This window comes from Simochromis diagramma, unplaced genomic scaffold (genome assembly GCF_900408965.1).
Source record: "Simochromis diagramma unplaced genomic scaffold, fSimDia1.1 OVJJ01000165.1, whole genome shotgun sequence".
NCBI lineage: Eukaryota > Metazoa > Chordata > Actinopteri > Cichliformes > Cichlidae > Simochromis > Simochromis diagramma.
The window spans coordinates 1,396,208-1,422,573 of NW_024387467.1; the positions used below are offsets into that span (position 1 = coordinate 1,396,208).

Below are 26,366 nucleotides of genomic sequence, written 5' to 3' on the forward strand. Positions count from 1 at the left end.
CTAAACTAATCCCCCCTTGTGGGACAATAAAGTATTGAATTGTTGAGCCAATACTCCTGGCTGTGCGCACATTGACCGACTGGAATGAAAACACCGGCTCATGAGCATCCCTCAGCCTCATGACCCGAGCTGTGTACGCCTAGATCTCATAGCTCCACCCTTGGCTATATAATAGCTAGTAAAGCTGGGCTTCCATCACATTACTCCGCATCTTTTGTTTCAGCATCCCACCTCGGAACGGAGATGCTGACCACAAACAGCGCTGTCAGGACCAGCCTGTGGATTATTTTCCTCTGCAGCTCAGGTGTCTGTGCCAGGAGGCAGCGCGCCGATGCTGATGAGTCCTGGTCGGAGACCGTTTCCAGGGCCAGGTGTGGGTCGCGATGCCTCAGCTTGCACAGTGTAGCGGCGCTCTCGATTCTGCAGGTCAGGACACCTTTGACAACTGCTGTTTATACATAACCAGTCCTTAAATTTCACTTATTTAACTTTTTTTAATCAGCAAATGCTTTTTTTATTGGTTTGAAAGAAAATGTCTATGACCCTTACATGAGTTCTGAAAAAGAGTTTCAAACAATAGATCTGTGCAATAATATTTATGTAAAGTTACATTACGTTAATAAAATAACTTTTAATATAAGTAAATATATTTCTTATTATATATACTGCTATAAAATGAAACATATGCAGTCAGATATGGGCACTTTAGGGAAAGCTGAGGGAAACCAGTGCACAAGGTAATGGAAAGTCCAGTTTACACTACAAAACAAGGTCTCAGGATGATGGTGAGTATACTCCAGAGACACTGGCTCAACAAGAAAAATGAAAAAAACTTTACTTTAGAAATGACATCTAAATATCATAAAATTCTAAGAGTCTGAAACGATCTAAAACAGTGACATCATGGAGTTGACAACATGATAAAAATAAGTTCAGTCATGCTTGATGTTCACTGTTCAACTGAAAGGCCAGAATAGACCATACGGCTCATTACAGGGATTCAAACGGATTCTTCTTCTGCCATTCTCTCTCTCACACACACACACACACACGCATACACACTGACACGTGCACGCACACACACACACACACACACACTCACACACACACACACACACGCATACACACTGACACGTGCACGCACACACACACACACACACACTGACACACACACACACACACGCATACACACTGACATGTGCACGCACACACACACACGCACACACACTCTCACACACACACACACACATGCACTCACACACACACACGCATACACACTAACACGTGCATGCACATGCACACACACACACACTGACACGTGCACGCACACACACTGACACGTGCACGCACACACACACACACACACACACACACACACTGACACGTGCACACACACACACACACACACACATGCACGCACACACACACTGACACGTGCACGCACACGCACACACACACACTAACACGTGCACGCACACACACACGCATACACACTGACACGTGCACACACACACTAACACGTGCACACACTTGCAGTCTGACTCTTTGGTTCAGGCTTTCGAGTGTGCCTCACTTAGTCCAATGAAACTGCACAGAATGACGGTCCAGCCTGTAATGTGTGCTGTGGTGCTCGTCAAACATGCCAAGAAGCAGACTACTGCTACTGTACTGTACTGTGTCCCTGCTTCAGTTCCAGCTCTCCAAAGCTGCCCCTCAGACATGTATCACTGATACATCATTTGCCATTCCTAGTTTTGCAGTAGCCAGTATTCCCACAGCACTCACGTCAGTTCATTAACTATTGAAGTGTGAAACATGCTCACATTGACTTTGTGAATCTGCGTGTCACTTTATTTTAGGGCTATTCTTTTACCCTGTTTTAGATTTAGACTGTAGTTAACGTCCATCCTCAGGTTTTTCACACTAATTATTCTTGGGCTCCATTCCTCACAAAGCTCCTGTGAAAGTCACAGTTAGAAGCACGACTTGTCCTGTAGGGCCATAGTATATGTTTTATGTTTCACCACTGTCTAATCCAGCACCTCCGTTATGATTTCTACTTTCACAAAATTTAGAAATGATTCATTTGTTAACGCTGGTGATGTTTCCAGTTATCGACCTGATGCAGTAGCTCCCAGTGCACTGTAATGGTAAACGGACTGGTTCTTATATAACGCTTCTCTGCTCTTCTGAGCACTACACAACTTGTGCATTCACCCATTGACACAAGCACATTTTCTAACTAACATTCACACACATCAGAGAACAATTTGGGGTCAGTATCTTGCTCATGGATATTTGGCATGTAGACTAGGGGAAGCTGGGAATCGAACCACCAACCTTCCAATAAGTAGATGACCTGCACTACTGCCTGAGCTACAGCCACCCACATGTGAGGCTCACTGGCCAGCTTAAACTGGTAACAGCCAGAGCTACACTGCAGTGGTGCAGACAGTGCTAGAATTAAAGTCCACACCTAGATCCTGTTGTTCTGTGGCGAGGCTTGAAAATTGGGATTCACAGATGACTAAACTGGAGCTATTTTGCAAAGAAGAATGGGCAAAGATTGCATGGAAAAAGTCAATGAATACTTTTTCATTATCTGATTCCTGTGATTCTGTAGACGGAGTCTTTTCAGTAAAATTGATGCGAGCTCAGTTTTAAACAGCCAATAACAAAATAACTAAAACTGTTGATTGACATAATGACCTCGGCTTCAATAAAACCAAACAGAAGACAGTTTGTCTCCGCTCTCGATCGTTCATATTCCATTTATCTACAGACGGAGCAAACAGCGCTGTTAGACAATCACTGTTCGATATTTCAATCTCACTGTTTGCTGCCAACATTTTCAACGGCTTTGAAATGGAAAAAAAGAAGAAAAAAGGAGAACAGTGAACAATCCCCCAGCTGCTCATAGATTAAAAAGAAACAAACATTTCTTCTTACTGTCATTTTATTCACCAGCCAAGTCAGCAGGTTTAACTCCAGAAGAGCAGGAGACTGTCAGCGTTCATTCAAAAAATGGATCTAGCCACCACTACTGGTCAGTGGCATCCTGTCTTGTCTCCAACTGAGCACTTTGGATGTTTGTGTTTTACAACCAGGTCATAAGGTTTCTTTGGAGGTTGTATTCGGTTGCACTGGATTGTTCTGTGATAAGAGAAAACTGTCTGTTATGTTCCTGCTGGGAAATGAATCCACATTAGGCAGGACGGATGGTGTGATGTTCTTTTAGCTTGTTCAGCACCAGCCTCTTAAAGGATTAAAAACATCAGAGTAACAGGCCTGCAACCAGTCTTTGCTGTCTGATCCCAAAGACAGAAGCTGCTCCGACAACAGCAACATGTTTGGAAGTTTGAATATTGGTGGAAAAGATCGTCGTGCATAAAGTGTCTGAGCTATGAGGTCTGCATGCTTTATTTAAATGAACAGAGTTGGCACTAGATGTTCCTATTCCATACTTTAACAGTCTGCAAAGTTAGACACCTGTTGGTTTCTCACGTTCCTCTGAAAGTGACATCACTCAGCTTTAAACTGGATTCATTGGTGCTTAACTCAGACAGACCCGTTTGTTTATGCTTGTGTCCTTGTCTTCCTCCTTTTAGTCTCGTCTTCAGAATAACGGATCCTTGGGCTGGTGTCATAATCATAAACAGTGTGCAAAGGTAGGAGACATTTTTAAAACTACGTCCTTCTGATTTTCCATTCGTCACACAAACCTGAGACAGTGGGTTGTTCCTGAACCTCATTTGCATGAAGTGTTCTGATTGTCCATAGAAAATAAGAACACCGGTGCAGTCCTGCAGCGGTTTGCACTCTCACCTCCTGGATAAATCTCCTGGTTAACTGGGCCACACTACATGTCCTCCCTGTGTGGGTTTCCCCACTACATGCAGTTTAAGTTAATTGTTGTAAGTGTGGATGCACGATGGATGAAGTGCACTAAATGATTTAAATGTGGCTTGTAGTCTGAAGTGTTTTACATTGTGCTATTTTCATACAGTATAAGACAGAAGTTTATAAAGTGATGCGCTCATGAATGCATGAATGCATGAATGCATGAATGCATGTAACGTGAACGTGCTCCTCATTCAATCTGAAGCACTTTATTGAAGTATTTTTGTACTTTTGTAAGGATGCAAGTATTTCCATTAACATGCAGTTTTGAATCCAAAACAACTTCCCTCGTTTCTCAACTCTATATTTATTTCCAATAGATTTTCTTATTTCCCACGGGCCCCTCTGACTTGCTCTCCCTTAGTACATTTTTAAAAATCCTGGAATTGCCTGGAAAAAAATCTATAAATGTATATCATGTAAATTCCCCCTTGTTTTGCAGCATGAATGAAAAGATGCAGATTAAAATGTAAATGATAGAATTATTGGCACACACGGTGCTCATATACACGTTTACATCACGGACAAGAACTGAAGAGTTTCAGTTAGCTGTGAGTGTAAAAATAGGAAGTCATGTGGGACTGCTGGAGCCTTTCAGAGTAATAAATCACTCTTTCTCGCTCTCCTCGTGTGTGTGTAGTTTTATGCTCCTTGCTTTTGCAGCAATAAATCAGGCCACATGCAACCTGACAGCGTGCTCTGTGCACAGGTGTACATCTGTATGTACTGAGACGTGCTGGAGGATTATAGTGGTTATTACCCATTTCTTAAGTCTGCCATTCATCACCAGTTGTGGCTCTTTATTCTGTGACATCCTATATGTCAAAGCAGTTTCCCTGTTAATACATCAGGAGTCATGAAAGAGGCAGACAGTAAAAGATGGATGGCTGTCTTTTTGATAATCTGAACATTGTTTGTGAAATGATGCTCAGGTAGTCCTGGTGTTTTTAAATCCACTCATGTGAAAAACAAAGTAGCTTATCCATGATTCAGCAGCGTGAACAACCATCTTTAGCAGCAATAATTAGAAACAATCCTTTTCTATATGACTTATTAGTATCTGACACTGATGTGGGGAATGTTGGCCAGCTGCTTTTTAGTGTTACGTCAGTTCATTGACGTTTGTGGGCTTTTCTCTGTCCTTTCAGCCAGGCGGCGTTCTGCTCTGTGATGGGCCACTGCAGCACTTTGAGTCTTTTCTTTTTCAGCCTTTGTGTTGTAGATTTGCTGCTGAGATCATCGTCCTGTGCAAGGTGCCCATGTCCCATTGCTGCAAAATAAACCCAAATCAGAGCTTATCAATGTGAGATACTCTAACACGCAACATCAAGCAATCATTTTGATAAGGATGTAACTTATAGAAAATAAAATGGTTATTTATCTAAATAATTAAACATTAATGAAAACATCCTTTGTATGAACTGACTGTATATCAGATTCCATTAAATGTAACATTTATACCCAAATTACATGGAAAATGTACATGTAATGAATTTACTTAACGTCACCATTTTGGGCATAAATATTTTTTTAATTTTAATGTAACAGGACACAACAAGGAACAGAGAAGACAAACATGACACGATGCAGTGGTCTATAAACATGTGGGGGTGAAAAGAGATGAATGAAGAAGAAGAGCCGCTCATCACACAAAGCACTGCAATAGTCTGAGCTTATAATTGTATAACAGATGGTTCAACTCCACCTGGTCCAGCCCTAACTATATGCTTCAGCAAAAAGGAAAGTTTGAAGCCTGATCTTGAAAGTAGAGATAGTGTCTGTCTCCTGAATCCAAACTGGAAGCTGGTTCCACAGAAGAGGGGCCTGAAAACTGAAGGCTCTGCCTCCCATTCTACTTTTAAATACTCTAGGAACAACAAGTAGGCCTGCAGAGCGAGAGCGACGTGCTCTAATAGGGTGATATGGTACTACAAGGTCATTAAGATAAGATGGGGCCTGATTATTTAAGACCTTGTATGTGAGGAGCAGGATTTTGAATCCTGGATTTAACAGGAAGCCAAAACAGGAGAAATCTGCTCTCTCTTTCTAGTCCCTGTCAGGACTCTTGCTGCAGCATTTTGGATTAGCTGAAGGATTTTCAGGGAGTTTTTAGGACTTCCTGATAATAATGAATTACAGGCGTCCAGCCTGGAAATATGTTAATGAAGGTAATGCCCCAAGAATCCGGTCAGACACCATCTTTCTGAGATTTTTAGTCGTAAATATAAAAACTTTTTTTGTCTGAGTTTAGAAGGAAATTGGAGGTCGTCCACAGCGTTATGTCTTTAATATAAGCCTGTAGTTTCATTGATTGATTTATGCCACCAGGCTTTATGGATCATAAAAACTGATTCTAATGATTCCCACTGTGTCCACATGCTTGCTCTCAGGGGTCATCTGATCGCTGGGCTTTCTCTGTATTATTGTTCAGTCTTACAATATAAAGCACCTTGAGGTGATTGTAGTTGTGATTTTGTGCTGTGTAAATTAATCTGAATTGAACTGTATGCACAATTATCAGGGGAAGGCTTAATGATGTTGGCCAGCGGTCCCCGAGCCCCCGGGCCAAACGTACCATGTTTCAGTACCAAATGACTTACTGGTACCAGTTAGATCTCTCACGACCTTAGTGGCCTTGTTGTTGCAAAACATCCTGGTGGGACTGGTTACAGAAGAACTACTGAAGGTTCCAGTGAGCACTATTGGGCCATAATCTGAAAGTGGAAACAACATCATGTCACTATATACACAAGATTTCAGACAGTGGAGTGAAAAAAGTTATCAGAAGAGTTGTCCCAGAGCCAACTTGAGCTGCAGAAAGACCTGGAATCAGCAGGTACAGTCGTTACCGCGCTGCGAGAGTTGACCTGTCAGCTGTCTGACATCACGGACGCCATCTAACCTCAGCAGTAATAACACAGAGGCTGGATGTGGAGAGAGAGTTGAGGCTTTTCACACTTTCGGCTGTGAAATTTATGATTTTCAGGGTTTTCATCGTTAACTCGGTTTCCTGGGTCTTTCCCCGTGTTGTAGTCGTGCGTCTTATTTTGAAAGAAATATTTAAGAGTTACCATAGCGACCAGAGAGCACTAAGGGGCAGAGAGGAGGATGTTACTCTCAATGTTGTCGGTGCATTTCAGGAGGACGCTGCTAACAACGTTACACAGTTACACAGTGAATTCACGTCTATTATTATATTTACAAAATACCAGTTTCTGTCGCGGTCGTGTCTTTAATTTTGTCGTATTTATCTGCGACACCTTAAAGCCGTGAAAATATCGTCTGACGTTAAACCGGTCCCTGGCACAAAGAAGGTTGGGGGCCGCTGTGATAGGCTGATTAACAGCTTAAATATGTAATACCTACTTACATTTATAACAAACATGCACATTTAAAATATCAGACTGATTTAAGAACTACAACGAACGTCTGAAACTCAAATGACGATGCAGATCTTTATTAAAGTACGAAATCCTCCACTCATGTCTGCCCACATTCACCTGTCAGCTGTCTGACATCACGGATGCCATCGAACCTCAGCAGTAATAACACAGAGGCTGGATGTGGGCCTCACAGATTTCCACACCTGCATTATGAGCCTGCATCTAGACAGTTTTATACTTACAGACAAACAGCACTTTAAATATGAACCACAGTAAAAGATAAAACATCTTCGTAGTGACAACTTTAGAGATTTAATATTCCTCCGTGTTATAAAATATTACTCATGTCAGACTTGTGAGTGTGGCTAACATGACAGTCCCAGTTCCAACATACCCAGCTCTTAATCTTAGAGAGGTCTGATGATAAGCTTGCTGATCCTTGTTGCTGTGAGACAGCCTATCACTTTGGCCTCATGTCATCCTCATGGGCTCTGGTGGTAATGAGAGCTTGTTAATCCTTCTGTCACTATTTCCTGCAGGCATACAGCCATTTGCAAATGCCAGAGTTGATTAACAAGACACTCCCACACAGTCTAGTTCGATTCAGCTCTTAAAAAAGGCTTAAGATGGCACTGTGGCACTGGAACAATGAGCGAGCATCATAATCACGTGCTGACACCAGTGTCCTGAGCGAAACATACACAAACTGGCATCGAGCGCAGTGTAATGACCTTCTTCCTCTCAGCAGTAATTAGTGTCCTTCAATACACAACAGCCTTGATGTGATGTTTGATTAAGAGCCAGAAAACCTTTTCTTTCATTCCTTCAACTCATATTTTCAAGCAAACAAAGCACCTTGCTAGGAAAAGTTAAAGTTCGCCTGTGGATGTTCAAAAATCTGGAACATTTTCAGAGACAATGTCAAACAGGAAACAAGACACAAACACGGGGCCTGTTTGGTCTCTGTGGGGTTCGTCTGGGCAGAGAATCAAACCGTGTCAGGAACCAAAGGAACGGCATTTTACACGGTCAGCAGAGAAGATGCTGCTCCATTATCTCCGTTTGGTCATGGAGGAATAAGGAACATCCACTGCCAAAATAACCCAACAGCACAATAATGTCTCCATTAGTTTAGAAGGCATTATGCTGACATGTGGACCATAGCTGAAACTCACCCCAACACCAACCAGCCCAAACCTGCACCTGGCCTCACTTTAACCCCAACATTAAACCAAGACACACAACATGACCACATAAACAGAGTTACTGCACTACAATAATAATAGTGTAATGACACACACACTGCTGTGCGTCGTAGGTAAATAAGAACAGCGTGACTCAGGTAAGAGATACATTTCATGGGCTGCTTTATCTTCAGAGTAGTGAAACAAAAATGATTTAAGCTTGAAATGGGGCAGAAAACTCAGTGATGCTGAGCTACAAAGGGAATGACACGAGAGTGGGAATGTCAGTGTGCGTTAGTGGAAGCGTCCTGTTGTGGAGAGCGTGGACAGGAGATGGGAGATGACAGGCCTGGAACAGGGCAATCAGACACTCCACTGTGGAGCAGCACAGCGTGGGCCACGCTCTACTTTGCAGCAACTTCTTCTTCCCCGTATCTCCCTTATCTTAGTGCACATCACTGACTGTGAGTTTTGCCCTTTTTTAACTTTCACAACCCTTTTGTTGATTAAAAGATGTGGTTGCCTCAGCACGGGGCTCTAAAACAGCACATCATGTCACATAATTGTGCAGCTCTCCCTTGTCGGCCCTGCAGGGCGACCTGACCAGGGTGTAACTGCCTCTCACGCTGGGGCAGCAAACTCAGAGTTGTACATAATCATTAAGGGTTGATCTGTGATATTGGAAGAGCAAACAAAGCCGCCGACTGAGTGGCTGGAATTTGTTGTCGCTCGTTGTTGTTCTGTGCACAGATATTTCCGTCAGGTTGCAAATGACCCAAACTAGTTGGAACATCAGGCACAAAGCGAGTCTGTCATCGGTGTTGTTGTTTGGCTCTGCAGCAGCTCCGACGCTCACACACAACATGCTGCTTCTCCTGTCTTGTGGACTCGTGTACAATCTTTAACGTATTCTTCATCTTGCTTGTGCTGCTGAACTCTTCCTCGTGGAGCACTAAGAGCACCGACACCTGCTTCATTCAGCACGTCTACAACCCGGCACGTGTGGCTTGTTTTCATCGGAGGGCGTTTGTGGCTTCATATTAACCCAAAAGCTTATTGTCCCCCCTGTAAGCAGCGATGACAAATCTGTAAGCTTTACAGAAAATACACAGAAGTAAACGTGTGTGACTGTAAGCCTCAGTTACACTCTGAGGATCGAGCCACTGACGTTTGGTTGGTAAATGACCCCGCTGTGTCTCCTGAGCCGCAGCCTGGACTATGAGCTTAACCAAGAAAGATGTTTAAAGCCCAATTTGTGTCGTTTCATTTCTTCTTCCTCTGCGGCGGTCTATTGTGCTGCGTACCTGAATCAAAGGAAACGGTGTCATTACTTGAAGCAACTGCATCTCCCAGTGTTGCAAAGTGGATCGAACCATTTGTCTGAGCGGGAGACCAGGATGATGCTCATGGTTATGCACAGCTCATGTTATTGTATGAAATAATGCAGAAACAATTAATGGAACCTTGTCTTGCAGCTTTATGTCTATTTAATACAACGTTAGACTGAGTTTAGTTTGTGCACATGAGAACTGGGAAGCAGCCTGAGGCCAGCTGAGCAGGATCTTTGCTCAGGGTGCTCTGTCCTACCAAATCAGAGCGACACCAGGCTTCAGCATGGCGAGAAAAATCATTCAGGGGTAGATCTTTTACGACTTGCTTGTTGCAAACATATTATTGACATTAAAGATCTACAGCTTGGATTAGGAGGGTATGAGTGATAGATTCATCTAATATCCAGTGAAACACAAGCAAGCCCACAGTCTGAGACACAATGAGAGACTATGAGTGTAAGATGGGCCCGAAGTATTTGTGGAGAACGATTTTAAATGTGATTCTGGATGTAACAGTACAGCAGACATGCTCGCTCTTTCTATAAACAAATGCATGAGCTCGTTTTCACTCTGAGACATTTCTAATTTTAGAGATGTTGCACAAAAGGAAGAAATCAGTTTGAGATGTTTGTTTATATGTGGATGGATGTACACATCCTGATTCCCAGCAGTGTTACTGGAGATCAACGTAATGCCAGAGTAAGTATGGCAGTAGATACCATATTTGGAAGATTTGAGTACAGTAACTTTGTGTTTTGTCTGAATTTACAGTGCAACAAAAGTTTTTCCAGGTCAGACAAAAGTGTTGTGAGTTAGTGAAGCGTCACTTCCTGTGCAGCGTGTGCCTTGTCTGCTGAGCATTTGGAGCACTCCTCCAACTTTCAGATGACTTGCTATGCCCTCGTGAGGCTGTCGTGCTTCTCACTTTTCCCCACTGCTTCTCACTACAGCATGAAATTAGAACCAGTGCACACTTGCTCCCCTGGGCTGCCTCTGCTTACTGGTGCAGGATTGGGCTTTGTGGTGCAGAGGACTACACTGTTAACTCTTGACACGCTCCAGAAACCCCCTGAGTGTAACATAAATCCCCTCACACAGGTGTGCACCTACACAGTGTTGTGTCACCTTGTGTGTTTGCTTACAGACATGACAGAGAAATATGATCATATTTAAAAAGGACGAGACAGAAGGAGGCACTGATGTCCTCACCGTGCAACCACACTTTCATGTCCACTTCCCCTGGAAACAACAGCATCATTATGAATTAATAACATTCATGAAAAAAGCACCAATTATTCTTCATTTTATTGAAGTTAATATTATGGGTACAATCAGTTGAATGCACACACACACACACACACACACACACACACACACACACACACACACACACACACACACACCTGCCTGCTTGTGGATCCCTGTACATGTTTTTTGTGCGTCGTTGCATTTGTTTGTATAATTTTTACAATTATTTATACTTAACTAAAGCGAGATGTGACAGGCTGTAATCTGTGGTTACCTGCAGTTTCACAGAGACATTAAACTGTCTCACACTCTTGTGTTCAGCAATAAAACATGAACACTTCACTGTGTATAACCTCCAAATGTATTTCTTCATCTCTGACCATAAACCTTAAACGTGCTCACACTGCTTTGACTTCCACAGTGCCTGGAGCCCTGCAGAGACTCCTGGGAGATGAAGGGGAAAGGCAACTGCAGAGAGTTATGTGAGGTATGGTGCAGCATAGAGTCAGTCGTACTGTATGCTTTCTGAGTACAGTACAAAAACAGCCGAGGGTTGTTTGTGCAATCACAGTTTGAAATAAAGGTGGAGAGTCTGTTAAACTCTCAGTCCCAGTAAAGACCTGGAGAATCCGTCTGTTCCTGGAAATATTATTCATATTCAGTGCTGTTCTTTTTGTCTCGCTTTTCTTAATCTTCTTGTCTAGATGCTACTTATTGATGCGAACCTGACATTATCATATTTCACAGTTTATTCATTGTTTCACTGTCGTATGTCAAGTGTGAGAATTACACCATGTTCTAAGCAAAGAGCAGGAAGTAGCTGTAACAGTAGTTAACCTGTGCCAACTACTTTCATCCAGCGGGTGTTTCCCAGAAAGCACTGGGAGTGTGTGACCAGCTGTGAGTTCCTGCACTCTGTGCTGATGGTGAAGCAGGGCAGCTGTCCACCTCCACAGAGAGCCAGTGGTTTTGCTGCTGCCTGTGTGGAAAGCTGTGACCACGACAAAGAATGCTCTGCTCAGAAGAAATGCTGCTCTAACAGCTGTGGCCACACCTGCCAGACTCCCAGTGACATCTACAAGGGTATGTTGAGCCAGAATCACTGGCACATCACTACAACCAGGGCTGCACATAAGCAGGTGCGCATTCGCTGTCAAAATAAAAGACGCGCACCAGATAAGAAGTTGCAACGTGCGTTTGCGTGCATTAGATTTTGTGGAGGAGGACAGACATTTGTTTAGAACTCTTAAAGATGTCGAAGAAGCTCCTTTAAGCAGGTGTTCCTCCACCTCCGAAGAAATGTCAGGAGGAGTCCGAACCACAAAAGAAGCGTGTATTCTCGGACAAGTGGTTGCAGGAGGTGAGCTGGCTTCAAACAAATGATGAACGCACAGAAATGTGGTGCAGAATGTGCTGTGAAAATCCCACTCTAGTGGACAGAAACATGCTTTTTATATGTGCGCAAACGTGCGCTGCAACTTCTTATCTGCTGCGCGTCTTTTATTTTGACATTCGCACCTGCGGACCACTTATGTGCAGCCCTGACTATAAATGTGTTTGACGATTTGACTGTAGGAAATAATAAAGAAGCTCCATGCGTCCATTTCTCCCACTTATCCAGTTCAGCTAGAGCTCATCCCGGCTGTCACAGGGTGAGAGGCTACAGCCTGGACTGGTCACAAATGAGTCACACTTGATGACATAGATGAGAGGAAGCCCGAGTATCCAGAGAGAACCCATGCAGGCATACGCACTCTAATGTTATCAGTCCTGATAACCTAAAAAATGCCCCCCTGGGCCTTTACTCAAACAAATGAAGTGGAAATTCTCTCTGAGTAAATCTGCAAATCCCTGCAGCATTGGTGGGTGCTGACTAACAGCTCGATGCCCCCACTGCGGAGCTACAGCAGATGATGGACAGCACTGTGCTCATAAGAGTCTCTGTACTCTGTTTCACCTTTGGTGGATGTTTTGTCTGTCCAGGTGCTCCTCTGAAGCCAAGGAAGGAGCTAGCCTTTGAAGAAGTGTCTTCTGGCCAGCTGGAGGTGCACTGGTCATCGCGCTTCAACATCTCGGCCGAGCCTGTCGTCTACGTTCTGCAGAGGAGATGGAACTTTGGCATCCAGCCGAGCGAGGACACGGCCACGTCGTGGCAGGTGGCTGCACAGGTTAGTTAACTGCCTGTTACTGTTACTGAGATGTGACAAATTAAAGGAAAAAAAGCCCAAATAAAGTCTCTTTGTAAGGTGCTGGGTCTCCAAGTGCTGACAGAACAGCTCTGCTGTTTCTGTTTTTGCTTTGTTGATGGCGGCAGCACTGCAACACAGGCGTCACATGATGCACTGGGACTGTTGTGGAGGCGAATAATAAGCTGAACTCAGCTCTGCTCGGCATGAACTTCATAAAGTGCTGCTGGTAAAAGTAGATGTTACAGTTTCCACATGTACGGCGGGCACAGCAACAACACATTTTATCACATTTATTTCAAATTTTCAGACTTTTAACTTTGTTAGACATGAGATTATTATCTTGCTTGTAGTTTAATAACTTCATCTGCAGTTTCTAGCAGCTGTGCATTAATGTGAGGTTAAGTGTCCGAGGTGGAAATCTGAAAGACAAGCCTGCATCTGCATCTGTATCTGCTAAAATTCATCACTGAATGTTCAAAAATTCTGCAAACGTTTTACGGGTCATAAGACATTTTGGTAAATTCCTCTTAACTCAACAATGAATTGTGACATGCTTAAAAATCTATCAACTTATTTTCTTAGACGTTAAAAATCGTCATCGCCAAGACAGAAACCTAAACACTGACCAAACACGCTGTTTTCTCCCAAACAGACGACGGAGCAGAGAGCGAGGCTGTCAGACATCCGGCCCGGTCGCTGGTACCAGTTTAGAGTGGCAGCCGTTAACCTTCACGGGACCAGAGGTTTCACCACGCCCAGCAGACACTTCCACTCAAGCAGAGGTCAGACACACATTGCATGTCTGCGTGTATGTGTGTGTTCCTAGAGTCCGCTCCTCCCATTCGCCAAACAGCAGCATTAACCACAATGAGTCACCGTCAGGGGGCTGGAGCCAGGTGACAGTCAGACTTTGGACAAGCTGCCAGCTGCAGACACACAACAGCAAAGTCTGGCAACAGAGAGTGACTGTGCTGATGTAGCCGTGCTGATGTGGTGATCCTCAGAGTGGCTGTAGGCCAGTGAAGAAAGTAGGTGATGCAGCAACGTTCAAACAGGCAGAGGTGGTGACAGAAGAGGAGTTCAGACCGACCAGCTACAGTGACATCAGCTGAAAGCAAAATATATTTCAACAGCTTAGAAAATACAAAGTGACAGAGCACAGCACCAGGCCCACCCCTGCCTCTACTACCCGAAGTAGAAGAGATAGAGAAGAGAGATGTTTTTAATGAACTTAAAGTCAAGAAGCCAAAAGTTCTTAATATTAACACTGGCACAGTTAGAAGCTATGCAAGGGAAAACAGACTGTTTAGCAAATGGTTGTACTGTGGTATATATGCAGAGTTTATGGAGAGAGTCCTCGGAGGAGTCATTGTTTTGCTCTGTGTGGTTTCTGTAGCTGCCACAGTCTCAGAGGAGCCGCCTCGGCAAGTCACAAAGATGTGAACCTTAATCAGTTCAGACGTGTTCATGGCGTTCTCCCACTGTTGCTGCACGGTGCTGAGGTGCTGAGGGACGCAGTGTAGGTGGTGCCCTCATGTGCTGGAATGTATTATTAGAACAGTTTTACCATCTGACTGATCACTGATCGTGATCAGGCTGAGGAAGCACCGGATATAAATACCAGCATCCAGCCAGTTCATGCTAATGGTAGGCAGCAGTCCTCACTATTAATGAATGCAATGGTAGTGTGTGATAATAAAGGACCCACGCACACAGCGTTACACGCCGAGTGTTCGTTTTTATCCGTAATCTGTTTCTGCAGCAGCCTTCCAGCTGCCCTCCTCCGCTTCACGCCGCACAGACCGCTGCTCTGGTCCTGCTGATATACTCAAATACATGATCAGATGATGGCGGTCAGCCCCCCCTGACACCATGCCCTGAACCCACTGCTCCTCCCTTGCAGCCAAGCCACAAACCACAGCCTGCCACACAGTACTACCTGTAAATACGGCAGATGTCTTCCGGAATCGATCTTTTGGTTCTTTTGAGAGTAACGTGTGAATGAATCGGCCTTTTGTGAACTTTGCAGGATGGGTTAAAAACTAAGCACATGTCAGTGCACTAAAGGTCATTGTTTCTGCATGCAAACAGATATTAATAACATCCAACATGTGCCCCTCAGATCCCTCCAATCCTCCTGCTCCCACTGAGCTGAGAGTAGCAAATATGAGCTTTGGTCCTGGGAGCACAGTGGGAGCCAGGATTGAGTGGAGCATGCCTCCTGACCTGGATGTTCCCATCCACCACTACAAGGTCAGTTGGAGCTGGACTGCAGTTGGACATTCTTCCGCCTCATCCCTGACCAAGAGGAGGAAGATGGTCAGAAAGGTGAGAATGCCACAGCTGCAGATGGAGCACGTCAAAAACACGACTTCTCTTTAAGACCCAAGAAAGATATAATGTATGTAATGTTCTCCGAAAGCCTCGTGGAGTGGAGTGTGTGTAGCATGTTTACATCTGTGATCACAACTGGAAGCAAATATGACCAACTTGAATATAACATGGAGTCAGTGGTGTGGTGTGTGCCTAATTGTGTGTCTGTGTGTGTCTGTGTGCACAGAGCCAGGTGGAGCTGGACAGCATGAGGACCAACAGGAGCTACAGTGTGGAGGTTCAGGCTGTGTCTTACTGGGGACAAACTCAGTTCAAAGGACCGCGCGCTGTCCTCCACTTCACCACGCAGCAAAGTACGGAAACATGCACACGACACCGAGGCTTCGGCTTTTTCAGCTCGAGCTCGAAATTTTGTCGTGAAGAAAAGAAAACGTCTTCATGTCGGCTTAAAATTTCCCTAAAGTGTAAAAGCGTGTTCAGATGTTTAGGCTCGCACTGAAAGCTTCCTCCGTTTGTATAATCGTTAGCTTTGCTTTTACACTCTTATGGTGACATTTTTTATTTTTAAAAAAAGCACGTTGGGGTTTAATATTTCAAAGGTTTTCTCCTGCTGGGATGTTCAGTCTTTGATCTCCTGTATCTCAGAGCTTCACTCCAGATGCAACCTTAACATTCCACACCTACAAACTTATCAGTGTGACGGGGCTGAAAACTCTTAGCTTTGAAATTCAAAATGTCAAGGCGTTCCTTTCAAAGAGGTGGTTGACATTATACAAAGAAAAAATAGAAATGTTCTTGACAATTACAGAAATGAGCGTGAGAGTGAGTGCCTCATGAAAGAAGGATTGAAGTCGCTGTCAGCGTCTGTGCTTTTGTGCAGAGCAGAAAGCGGCGTGTGAACGTTCAAGGGGAAAAAGTTCACCAGCACATCAACGTTTTCTGTACGTGACATTAAAATGCAAAGTATGTATGTTTTTCAGCATTTTCACAAGCTGAAGGATTTCTGTTCTTGGAAAAACCTTCACAAGCTTGGAAACCAGAGTTCATTCACAAAAGCACATTGTGATAAGCCCCGCCTCCAAATGTATATATCAAATTGGCAAAATTAAATGTACAGATTTGTCTTTAATGTAAAGGAGAAACTGCTTTTTTATTCTAAGTCTTGCAGTGATGAAATGATAAAAACTTGAAAGTGAAGCATTAAAATCACAAGCAACAGGCTGAAAACAGAGACTGGAGATGCATCAGCACGTGCACAGCCCCACGTGTGACACGGGTGGGAATAACTGTTGCATGCAGATACAGCATAATCCACGAGGATGGGAAAATAAAGTCATAGTTAATAGTAACGAAGAAACTGTCATCAAACCTACACGTTCTGATGTGCAATAGAGGCCCTCAGTCAGTTTCTGTTTACTTTGGGTTTTACTGTACATCTAGTTGATGATAAGTTAATATTCATTTCAACTTTATCTTCTAAAAAACCCTGAATGAAATCGACCTATCAGCTTTCCACAGTGATGCTCTGTATTCACTGAGATTAGGTAACATAAAGGTAGTCATGTGAAAAACAAAGGTTTTACAGGGTTATGCTGTTGTGCAGCCTTACTGCTTCCATCCGAATTAAGAGGAAAAGTAAGTAGTGTCCAGCTTCTCCCAGTCAGATGCACTTTATTAAGAGGTTATCAGTAGATGAGAGTCAAAGTCTGCAGCATTCAGGTGTGTACTAACACACTGAGGAGGAACGACATCAGCAGTGATGTAATCATTGCTGTCCATCAGTCTGGGAAGGGTTATAACGAAATTTGAAGTTCACCACAGGAAAAAATATTATTCATGTGTGGAAAGATTCAAGATGGTTACCGATCCCAGGAGCCCGAGCAAATTCACCCAGAGTCAGACTGCAAAGGCCTCAGTTAGCATATTTAGTATTGAGTTCATGCTAGTGCACCGACTGCAAAACAGCAACTCTTCAACAGGACAAAATCTATAACAGAAAGCTGTGGCCCAAAGTCCCGACCTCCACATGAACCTCCACATGAAATACTGTGATGGGACCTTAGAAGAGCTGTTCACAGACAAAGGCCCACCAGCATCAAGAGGGGGCCCAAATTCCTCCACAGCAGCTTGAGACATACAAGTCATACAGAAAATAATTACCTCCAATGATTGATACCAAAGGTTTTTGTACCTGCGGCTGTGTCATGGCATGTGTTTGGATATCACTGTATGTGATGCAGTTCATGTTTAATTGTATTTTGTCTGTATTGAAGGCACGAGTGCTCCCAGAAGCCCTGCAGGTGACGTCCTGGATGTGGGGACACCGTTCTACCAGGACGGACAGCTCAGGGTTCATGTTTACTGGCAGAGAAGCGTGGGTATGTACAAATCATATCACACGTAACATCTGAGTTATCCTGCAGCTGCTCTGCAAACGTTCAAACAACTGCTGTTAAAAGACAAATACCGCGTTTGAAACAGCGTGCAGAGATAAATGTGCCAAGGTTTACTCAGCAAAAATTGCAATACACGTCATTCTGAAAAAGAAACGTATTTTCTGTGCAGAAGGTGTAAATATGATGAGTAATTCATGTTATGGAAGGAGGCTGGTCTGCTGCCATGAGACACAATGTTAACCACCAGTTTCACAACATCAGCAAGAGGCTGAAGCGAATCTTGAAACATGAGCTTAGGTTAGAGCTGCTAAATGTCTCTAGGAAACGACTGCATCACTGCAGTCAGTGCCAAACTGCATAAAAGACAAGAAAACAAGCACAAAAATAAAGTATACAGAGCAAAAACACAATTTTATGAACACAGACTCAAAGTTAAAAACTAAATAAATGCTCTGTACCACACTCACAGTTAACACAGGGGAAGAAAGAGTTATGTTGACCTGCCAAACAGTGGACTGTGCAAAAATGTCCTGTGGAGTGAGGGATTTAGTCGCTCCCGTAATCTTTCCCTGATGTGACTGACAATCCGTCTTTCAATGATGCAAACTGTGAGCTCCTGCCTCTCGCTTCTAGAAACAGCTCTATTTCTCTGCAGCCCGAAGGCTGTGCAGGATATGGAAACGCAGGAATACGCTAAGCTGTTGTTGGGCTTTAACCCACATACAGGTCAGAAATAAGATGTAATGATTAAAAGTTCAGCAGTTTAGTAAAGGTTTATTAGTGTACATGGGGCAGTAAGCTCACTAGTTAGCTGACATTTAAAAATAATGGCTCAGGTATCTGGAAAAAAGGAAGACACAGCGCAGCACTGCTAAAACCTCTACCCTAAAAACAAGGATGAAGAACGAAATAGCAGAAAGGATTGGGAGGACTGGTGACAGGTGGTGACAGAATCATCCAGCACAGTGGAAGCTGCAGAGATTTGAGTGAATATAAATTCATGTATTTGAAGTTTTAGGGCTGTGGTTGGAAGCACACACGTTCACCGAGCGAGTGCTTGGTGACTGGAGACAAGTGTCATCACATGACAAGAAGACACCACAAATGGCCCCAATCACAACAGGGCTGGTGATTTAATGTTTCTGCAAGGTTGGAATCAAAAACCTAAATCTCTGCAGTAAAATCCTAGATCTCCACCATGGACCTGAAAACAGGGTTATAGGTCATGAAATAAAAAGTGAATATGTAATCTGATAAAGCAGAAATGGGAGTGAGACACCATATTGGATCTCATGAATGCGTATTTAAATCTCGTCACCTTGTCAGGTATTATAGTGAATAACAGCTGGTGGATCCTTACGGTGGATAAACTCTCACCCTAACAACCTCCATAAAAGCACTCAAAGGAAGCGTGAGGGAAAAAGCGACAGAGCAAAACATTCTGATCTGTGTCATCACATAACTAGGTTTCAAAAAGCAGGTTCAAAGAAGAAAAACACTTTAAAGAGAGTGACTGAATAGTGGCATTGTAAAGCGCTTTGGGTGCCTTGAAAAGCGCTATATAAATGCAATCCATTATTATTATTATTATTATTATTATTATTAAAGGTTGCGTGGACATAACAGTATAATACAGCTAATGAACAAAGTGCAAGACTCAACATAAACATTGCTTCTTCTCTTAATGTCTCGTTGTGTGCAGATCCTTTGGTTGAATTCTACAGAATCCAGTGGGGACCTGAATACTGCGGACACAACCAGACCAGCCCTGTGGAGGAGACCAGTACAAAGGTAACCCTATTCAAATAAATGGGTATCATTCTGATCATGGAGGTGAAATTATTTCATTTCCATAGCCAAAATAAAACAGAGTTGAAAGGCATCACATGGGTGGTACAGATAAAAAGGACTGCTTTTATTAATCTTGTTATTGATAAGACGAGACAACGTATGCATCGTGAACAGGTGATTTTAGTCTTTGCCTTGCCTGCTGTGAAATGAGAGTTGCAGTAATCTGAAATTGGGAATCAGTCTCCAGTCAGCCATGCTCACACCATGTCTGTCTAATCTAGGAGAGCTTTATCAGCCTGCAGGGCTTACTCTTCTCCTGTAAGTATAAAGTCCTTCTGCAGCCAGTCAGCAAGACGAGTCATCCTCTGGCAGAAAGCACCAGCTTTCATACGCCTCCCTGCACCACCATCCAGGCCAAGAGTCCAACACCTGTCAACTGTCCCAGAGAAACCGGTGAGGCAAACGCATAATGGCTTGTTTATTTCATTTTACTTATCAGTGTCTGCACACCTCAACACTTTCTAAGTGCAGCAAGAGTCAGCGAGGTCAACTCTGTTAGCTTCTAATCAAGCCTTTTTTTTCTTTAGACACAAAACAATTCTGACTCACAGCACACATATGTATAAAAACATTACTGACGCTGAACTGACCAATCAAATCTCTCGATGCAACCAGCCCCTCCCCTCCCCTTCCGTACATCGTTTGAGGAATTTGAAACTTTACACCCATGATCGGGGTTAAACTTGGAAATGGGAAGTGAGACAACTTTAAGACTGGGTGTAGTAGTGCAACGCTGAGAAAAGAATTATGATGATAACATGGTGCGAAATAGTGCAGCAAATGAAACTGTAAATAGCAACACTGCAAACCAGTCAGTGTAGCCTGTATTAAACTGCCCCGTTTTTCACGCAATCCTCGAATAACACAAAGATTTGTGCGCTTCAGTTAGTTTTGAAAGATAATTAACAAAAACATAATGCAACAGTACATATAGATGTAATTATATAATATAAATTGAATTGAACTTTTCCAGATTATCAAATCTCACTTGTTGAGCAATCCTTACCTTTCAAAATAAAATCTTAACTTCCTCTCATGTCCTCTCTTTTAGCACTTTTACGTTAGTTACAATGATGCAGTAACAAAGTACACATATTAAAATCTTTTGTTTGATGGTATTTGTTGAGCTGTTTGAAAAGATGTGCTTCAAATGACCTTAAAATGTAAATGCATGTATGCTTTTTTCAGTAGCTTCTGAGGTAGCACAACATCGACACTTTTTCTTATTACTGAGCAAATATCAGGATGTCGTCGGCTGGAGCACAACATGCTAACTTAACTCAGTAGTATTGTGTATTTATCTATCAGATTTAACTACTCATTTCCTGAAGGTGCCAGAAAGCTGGTCCAGATTGTTTTTCCCATTTTAACCCTTCACATTTCAAAAGCAGTATAAATACACAGCACAATGATGTAAACATGAATCATATGCACAAATATTCAAAACTGCCTGAGGCATGATCATGTTCCAGTCTGTCTGTTTTTATACTTCTTCTGGTGAGTGATTGGAAGTTTATGCCACTTGCTTCCTCATGGAGAGGAAAACCTTTCCAGTATCTGACTTCATTTGACTGTCCGGTTGTGTATTTTTCAGCTATGAATCTTCAGAAAGTCCTGGTGAAACCAACCAACCTGATCGCATCTTTTGAGGTCCTGGGTGGCAATGTGACAGCTATCTTTAGCTGGGATATATCTATGACTTCATCCCACCAGCAGCTAACTGGTTACCAGGTTACCTGGGCAGAAGTCATCTCAACTAACCGCAACTACAATGTCAAGCTGCCTCGCACCCTGATCTCCCAGTCCCAGATCCTACCGCCGGTCAGTGAAGTGACTTTACTAAACTATACAATGTGGAAAATTAAATCTGAAAAGTGATGTTTTTAAAATACATGTATTGCTTGGTATGGCAAAATCCACCTTATTGCAAAACATCAAAGCCCTGAGGATGACTGAGAGATGCTCCAGATGAGAGAGTTCCAGTCTGCCTCGACTGCTGGTTATATGTACAAATGTACAAATAAAGAACCACGATGAGCATCTAAGTTTTTAACCTGTAAAAGTGACTCAACTCATACTGGGCCTAAAGGTCGTCACCAGCTTTTCTAAAGTCTGTGAGAGATGCATAACGACATCTGTCTTTACTCACTATTAAACCAGTAATAGAGAAAAGGCACAGTGAAGGGAACTCATCACTGCTGGAACTGAAACAGGAAAAGGCAAAAAAAGCCCCTCAGTCACCCTTCCATTTGCTTACAGTCGCCCTCTTGTCCGTCACCACGTCAGACGAAGAACTACAGAGCTCTGCTTCATCGGTTTGCCTCCAGGCAATCCAAGAAACCCAAACACTCTCAACGTCATGGCGAATGCCGAATACCCTCAGTTATGAAGTAACTCTGGCCACTCGCCACCTCCGTGAAATTCAACAAGATCACCCACCAGCAAAGCTCACAGCTCCACTCATGTTGCTCTGAAACAGGCCCACAGACCGGGCAAGTTAGTCGAAAAGCCGCCCGACTCAGAAGCCATGCCATTCCAGCGCTTCTGAAAGGTCTCCCAAATATCCTTCCATTAAGGATTCAAACCGGACCGTAGCCTGGGTTCAGCTGCTTCTACCACCAGCATTCGAAGCTAACTTTTGTAACCTCACACATCTAAATGTCTGTCCAAAGTCTTCTTCCATGCAGAAGCAAAACTGTACCTCCAACAGCAAAAGCTACTGTGTATCTTGTAGCTCCTCCCACCCATCAGTGCCAGGTAGCAGGGGCAAGCTCAGTTCTGTGCGCCTGCCTCCATTTGTCTGTGTTAGACAAGGGATGCCAGCTTTGATGTTTTCTATGCCTCCTTCTGGAGCAAGTAAAGAAGCAAGTTTGTCACTGGGATGCCAGGTTCTTCTCTATCTGTCATTCACAAAAACCAGTAGGCTTTACTACCACCAGTTCTCTGCATCTATCTATCATTTGCAAAAAAAAAAAGAGGGGGCACTGGTTTGCCAGTTTCCCTTCTCTCTATCCCGCAAATGCAGCAGCAATTCTTTCTACCACTGGGATGCTGGCTTTTCCGCATTGATCCTTCATATACAAAGCAGCAGTGAACCCTTCAGCAGTGAACTGGGATGCCAGATTCTTTCTCTATCCCTCAGTCGCAGAATGCAGCAACAAGCTTCTCTGCAGGAAACCCTTCTGCCTTCTGGAGATCAGCTCTGTGCATCTTTCTATCGTTTCCAAAAAACAAGTTTTCATTCGCAAAATGCAGAAGTAATTTTCTGTAGAACTGGCCAGTCTCCCTGCATCCGGCCTTCAGATGCTAATCAGCAGCGATTCCTTTCTGTACGACGCCAGGTTCCCTGTGTCTATCCCTTACGTACTAATGCAGCAGAACGTTTTTTGCACCGGGATGCCAGGTTCTCTCTTCCCTAACATTCTTTCCCAAAATGCAGCAGCTCACTTCTCCAGCACTAGATTGGCAGCTTCTGCCATCTATCATTTGAGCTACAGTTCAGAGTCGAGCCACATCACTACCTGACTGAGGTTTCCCCTCATTCATCTATCAGGTTCTTACATTGTCCAGAATTTCCTTTGATCTCTTCTCCTCCAATTCCTAATTTTCTGAGCTCATCTGCTCCACTCTTTGGCATCCTCAGCCACCGCATTGAGGCCATGGGCTACTTATCTCCGCTTGTCTGTCTACCAGTTCTATTACTGGTCTCTGACCTTTGTAACGAACCAGTTACACTGGTTCTAGAGGATGCCTTCTTTGGGGATCTGCCAGGCTGGGAGCTGCTTTCACACGTGAAATGAGAAATTGATCACATTAAATGTAAAAAAGCAACAAAAATCACCATCTGCTGATATCGATTTCTTTGTGTCTTAGTTTTGTGATAGTACAGTGAAATACTTGGCTTTCTCTTTTCTAGTTTAAATGCAAGTTCAAAATTATTTTCTTCTGTGGGCAAATCTCAGGGGCCCTGAGCTGAAACCTGGTTCAGTCGTCCTGCACTTTCACACAACATGAGTGTTTCACACTTTGTCTCGTACGTTTCCTTGACTTGTTGTCTCCTCTCTTTCAGGATGGTAATGTTCTAGTGGTGTCAGGCCTACGCCCTGCTAGTTTGTACAGGCTGGAGGTACAGGCCATCACAACGGAGGGTGAAGGTCCTACAACCAGGAGAACCTTCCAGACCCCTGGATACCAAAGCACCTTACTGCACAGTAAGAGGTTAAAGCAATCAAAAGGAAAACACTTATAGAAAAATCTTTTGTTTGGACATTTTGGTAAAAGCACAATTACATTTTAAAATCAGTGTATTCTGAGCCTGCATCACACAGTGCAAATGTCTGATATTGGCCAAAAAAGTCACACCATACTTTTAGCTTGACTGGTGATGCACAACATATTTCCTTTTAAGTGTCCTACGTGGTCAGTAAGTGAAGACAAATGTAAAAAGGCAAAAATACTTGAAATAAAAAAATGGTGTTGAAAATAAAAGCAAAGCCAAGGTTCCTGATATATCTGGAAGTCCATCCATGTGTATATGTTGTCACTGGGAAGTAGCAAAGCCTGATTGAATAACGTCATGGCTAAAGTGCCAGACACACCCTCATTATGCTGTATTTTCATTCTCTGTAGTCACCAGCTGTAGGTGTTTGCCTCACTCCTACTGTTAGGCTCTGGAGTTTGAATAAAAATGCCCAAAGCTGCAGGAAGGTGTCTTAAAATGAATATAACAGAAACAGAGATATAATGAGTGTGGCTGCCATCGGGGTTTAAGCTTTACTGGGCGATTATCACACAGTAGCAGCATCCAGTCACAGAGCACAACAGTGGAGCTTCAGTTAATAGTTAGCCTGAGCCAAGCTAGCTGTCTGACACTTCCTGTGCTCATACAGGACAGTAATAACTCACCACTGTTATAAACTCGACCCTCACTTTGATGTTGATCAGCAGCCTGCACAAGACTAGAAAAAGCTCGCTTTAATTTGCCTTACAAGTTAAATATTTGTATCCACGAACGCCTGAAACTGTATTTTCTATGAGCAGACTAGTCTTTGGGAGTCTTCGCTGCAGGGGAGAAACACCTTGTTCTGTATTGGCAGCGTGGTACTATTATAAGTTACGTGTCCTTTTTTGAAACCAGAACCAAAACTTTATGTTAACATTAAAATATATATGCTTGCATTCAGGATCAAGGCTGAGGAAGCATCCTGAGCAGCCAATCACTGACAGACACTGAGACCAGACGGCCTCATGACCCAAGCTCCCAAAGCAATAAAGAAGAAGCCACAGAGCAGCGATGCTAACTGACAAATGGCAGCTTGTCAATTACAACAAGACAACAAGTGACAGCTGACAGACATATGAATCCCTCCCTGCAGTATCCCATAATGGACCGAAGCTTTACCGAACTTGACCCTCAAGTAAGCATGTATACAACATATTTCAGTAAAAGTACGGACACAACTTTCACCAACAGGAAGATAAACAAAAAGCTCTCTTTGTGTTTTCAGTTCTTTTTACTTCTGTTTGCTACAGTTATATGTAAAAAATAAATACAATAAAAGCATGAAATGGATTTAGTCTACAACGACATCAGAGATGCAAAAGATATATTAACACCACGAACGAGCACTGATAGTAAACTGGATCCTAAAAACTGGATCTTAAGGATTTGAGTTCAGGATTAGTTTACTGATGTGTACTAAGGTCTGATCAACAGTTTTGATACAGTTGCATGTAATGATAGAAATTAATGTCAGTGTCACTGAGTGGTGCCATTAAGAGCTCTTGCAACTTATTTTCTAAAAAGATTTGTTGTTTTATAAATGACATGTAGCTCCTCCCACTCTCTCTTCAAATGCTGTATATACTTTGTGTCTCTATTTATTGGTTGTGGTATATTTGTGCCTGGACTGTTACATCTGTGTTGCATGTGTGTGCGCACATTTGTTCACCTCTCTGTGCAAAGATGGTTTTAACTACAGATACGTGTCAAATACAGCGTGCTGCACCCATGTACAGGTTTCTTGTTTCCTGTACTCCTGATTCAGTATTTAGCCATGAGAAGTGTAACCAAGACTTATTCATGTGGACAGAAACTAAACCATGACGGTTGTACTCCAGATGTGGTTCTATTGTTCTTGAAGTGTAAAACGTCTCATTGCCAGTATGAGCTGCTGTATGTTAACAAACCTCAAATAGAGTTTATTTCCATGATGAAGTTGTGCTACAGATGGCTGCATACAGACACTGAGTCTGTTTGGATAGGAGCATGTTTCCTTTACGTTTACCACAGTGAACAGAGCCGCAGAGACAAAGCCTGAACACAGGAGGTTGGTTTAAGTTTAAGGCTATGAAGAATATTTATCATAGTTCAGACCATAAACAATAAAAAAGATGCAACTCGTCACCATCATGTCACCCTTTGGAGAACCTGGTACACATGTATGTATTTGCTGTTGTGTTAATCCATCCATTTTCTTCCGCTTATCCGGGGCTGGGTCACGGGGGCAGCAGCCCAAGCAGAGAAGCCCAGACCTCGCTCTCCCCAGCC

The 26,366-nt window shown here is 43.2% G+C and overlaps 1 protein-coding gene across 1 annotated transcript; it reads left to right on the forward strand.

Moving 5' to 3' along the window:
* The first annotated feature begins 14 nt into the window (after nucleotides 1-14).
* On the forward strand, nucleotides 15-26,366 carry LOC120723402 (anosmin-1-like). The gene is made up of 14 exons (XM_040014834.1): nucleotides 15-426; nucleotides 3,609-3,668; nucleotides 11,468-11,533; nucleotides 11,907-12,129; nucleotides 13,030-13,214; nucleotides 13,888-14,017; nucleotides 15,358-15,563; nucleotides 15,796-15,922; nucleotides 17,843-17,947; nucleotides 19,668-19,756; nucleotides 20,038-20,209; nucleotides 21,411-21,637; nucleotides 23,886-24,027; nucleotides 25,000-26,366. The coding sequence occupies exons 1-14, from the start codon at nucleotides 244-246 to the stop codon at nucleotides 25,047-25,049; spliced, it is 1,965 nt and encodes a 654-aa protein (XP_039870768.1). The 5' UTR covers nucleotides 15-243; the 3' UTR covers nucleotides 25,050-26,366.

What these genes read in the sequence shown, in the direction of transcription:
- LOC120723402 (XM_040014834.1), top strand. Translation starts at nt 244, where the DNA reads ATGCTGACCACAAACAGCGCTGTCAGGACCAGCCTGTGGATTATTTTC. An exon ending in TCCCAGTGACATCTACAAGG is followed by an intron (nt 12,130 to 13,029) that starts GTATGTTGAGCC and finishes TTGTCTGTCCAG; the next exon opens with GTGCTCCTCTGAAGCCAAGG. An exon ending in AGTCCCAGATCCTACCGCCG is followed by an intron (nt 21,638 to 23,885) that starts GTCAGTGAAGTG and finishes CCTCTCTTTCAG; the next exon opens with GATGGTAATGTTCTAGTGGT.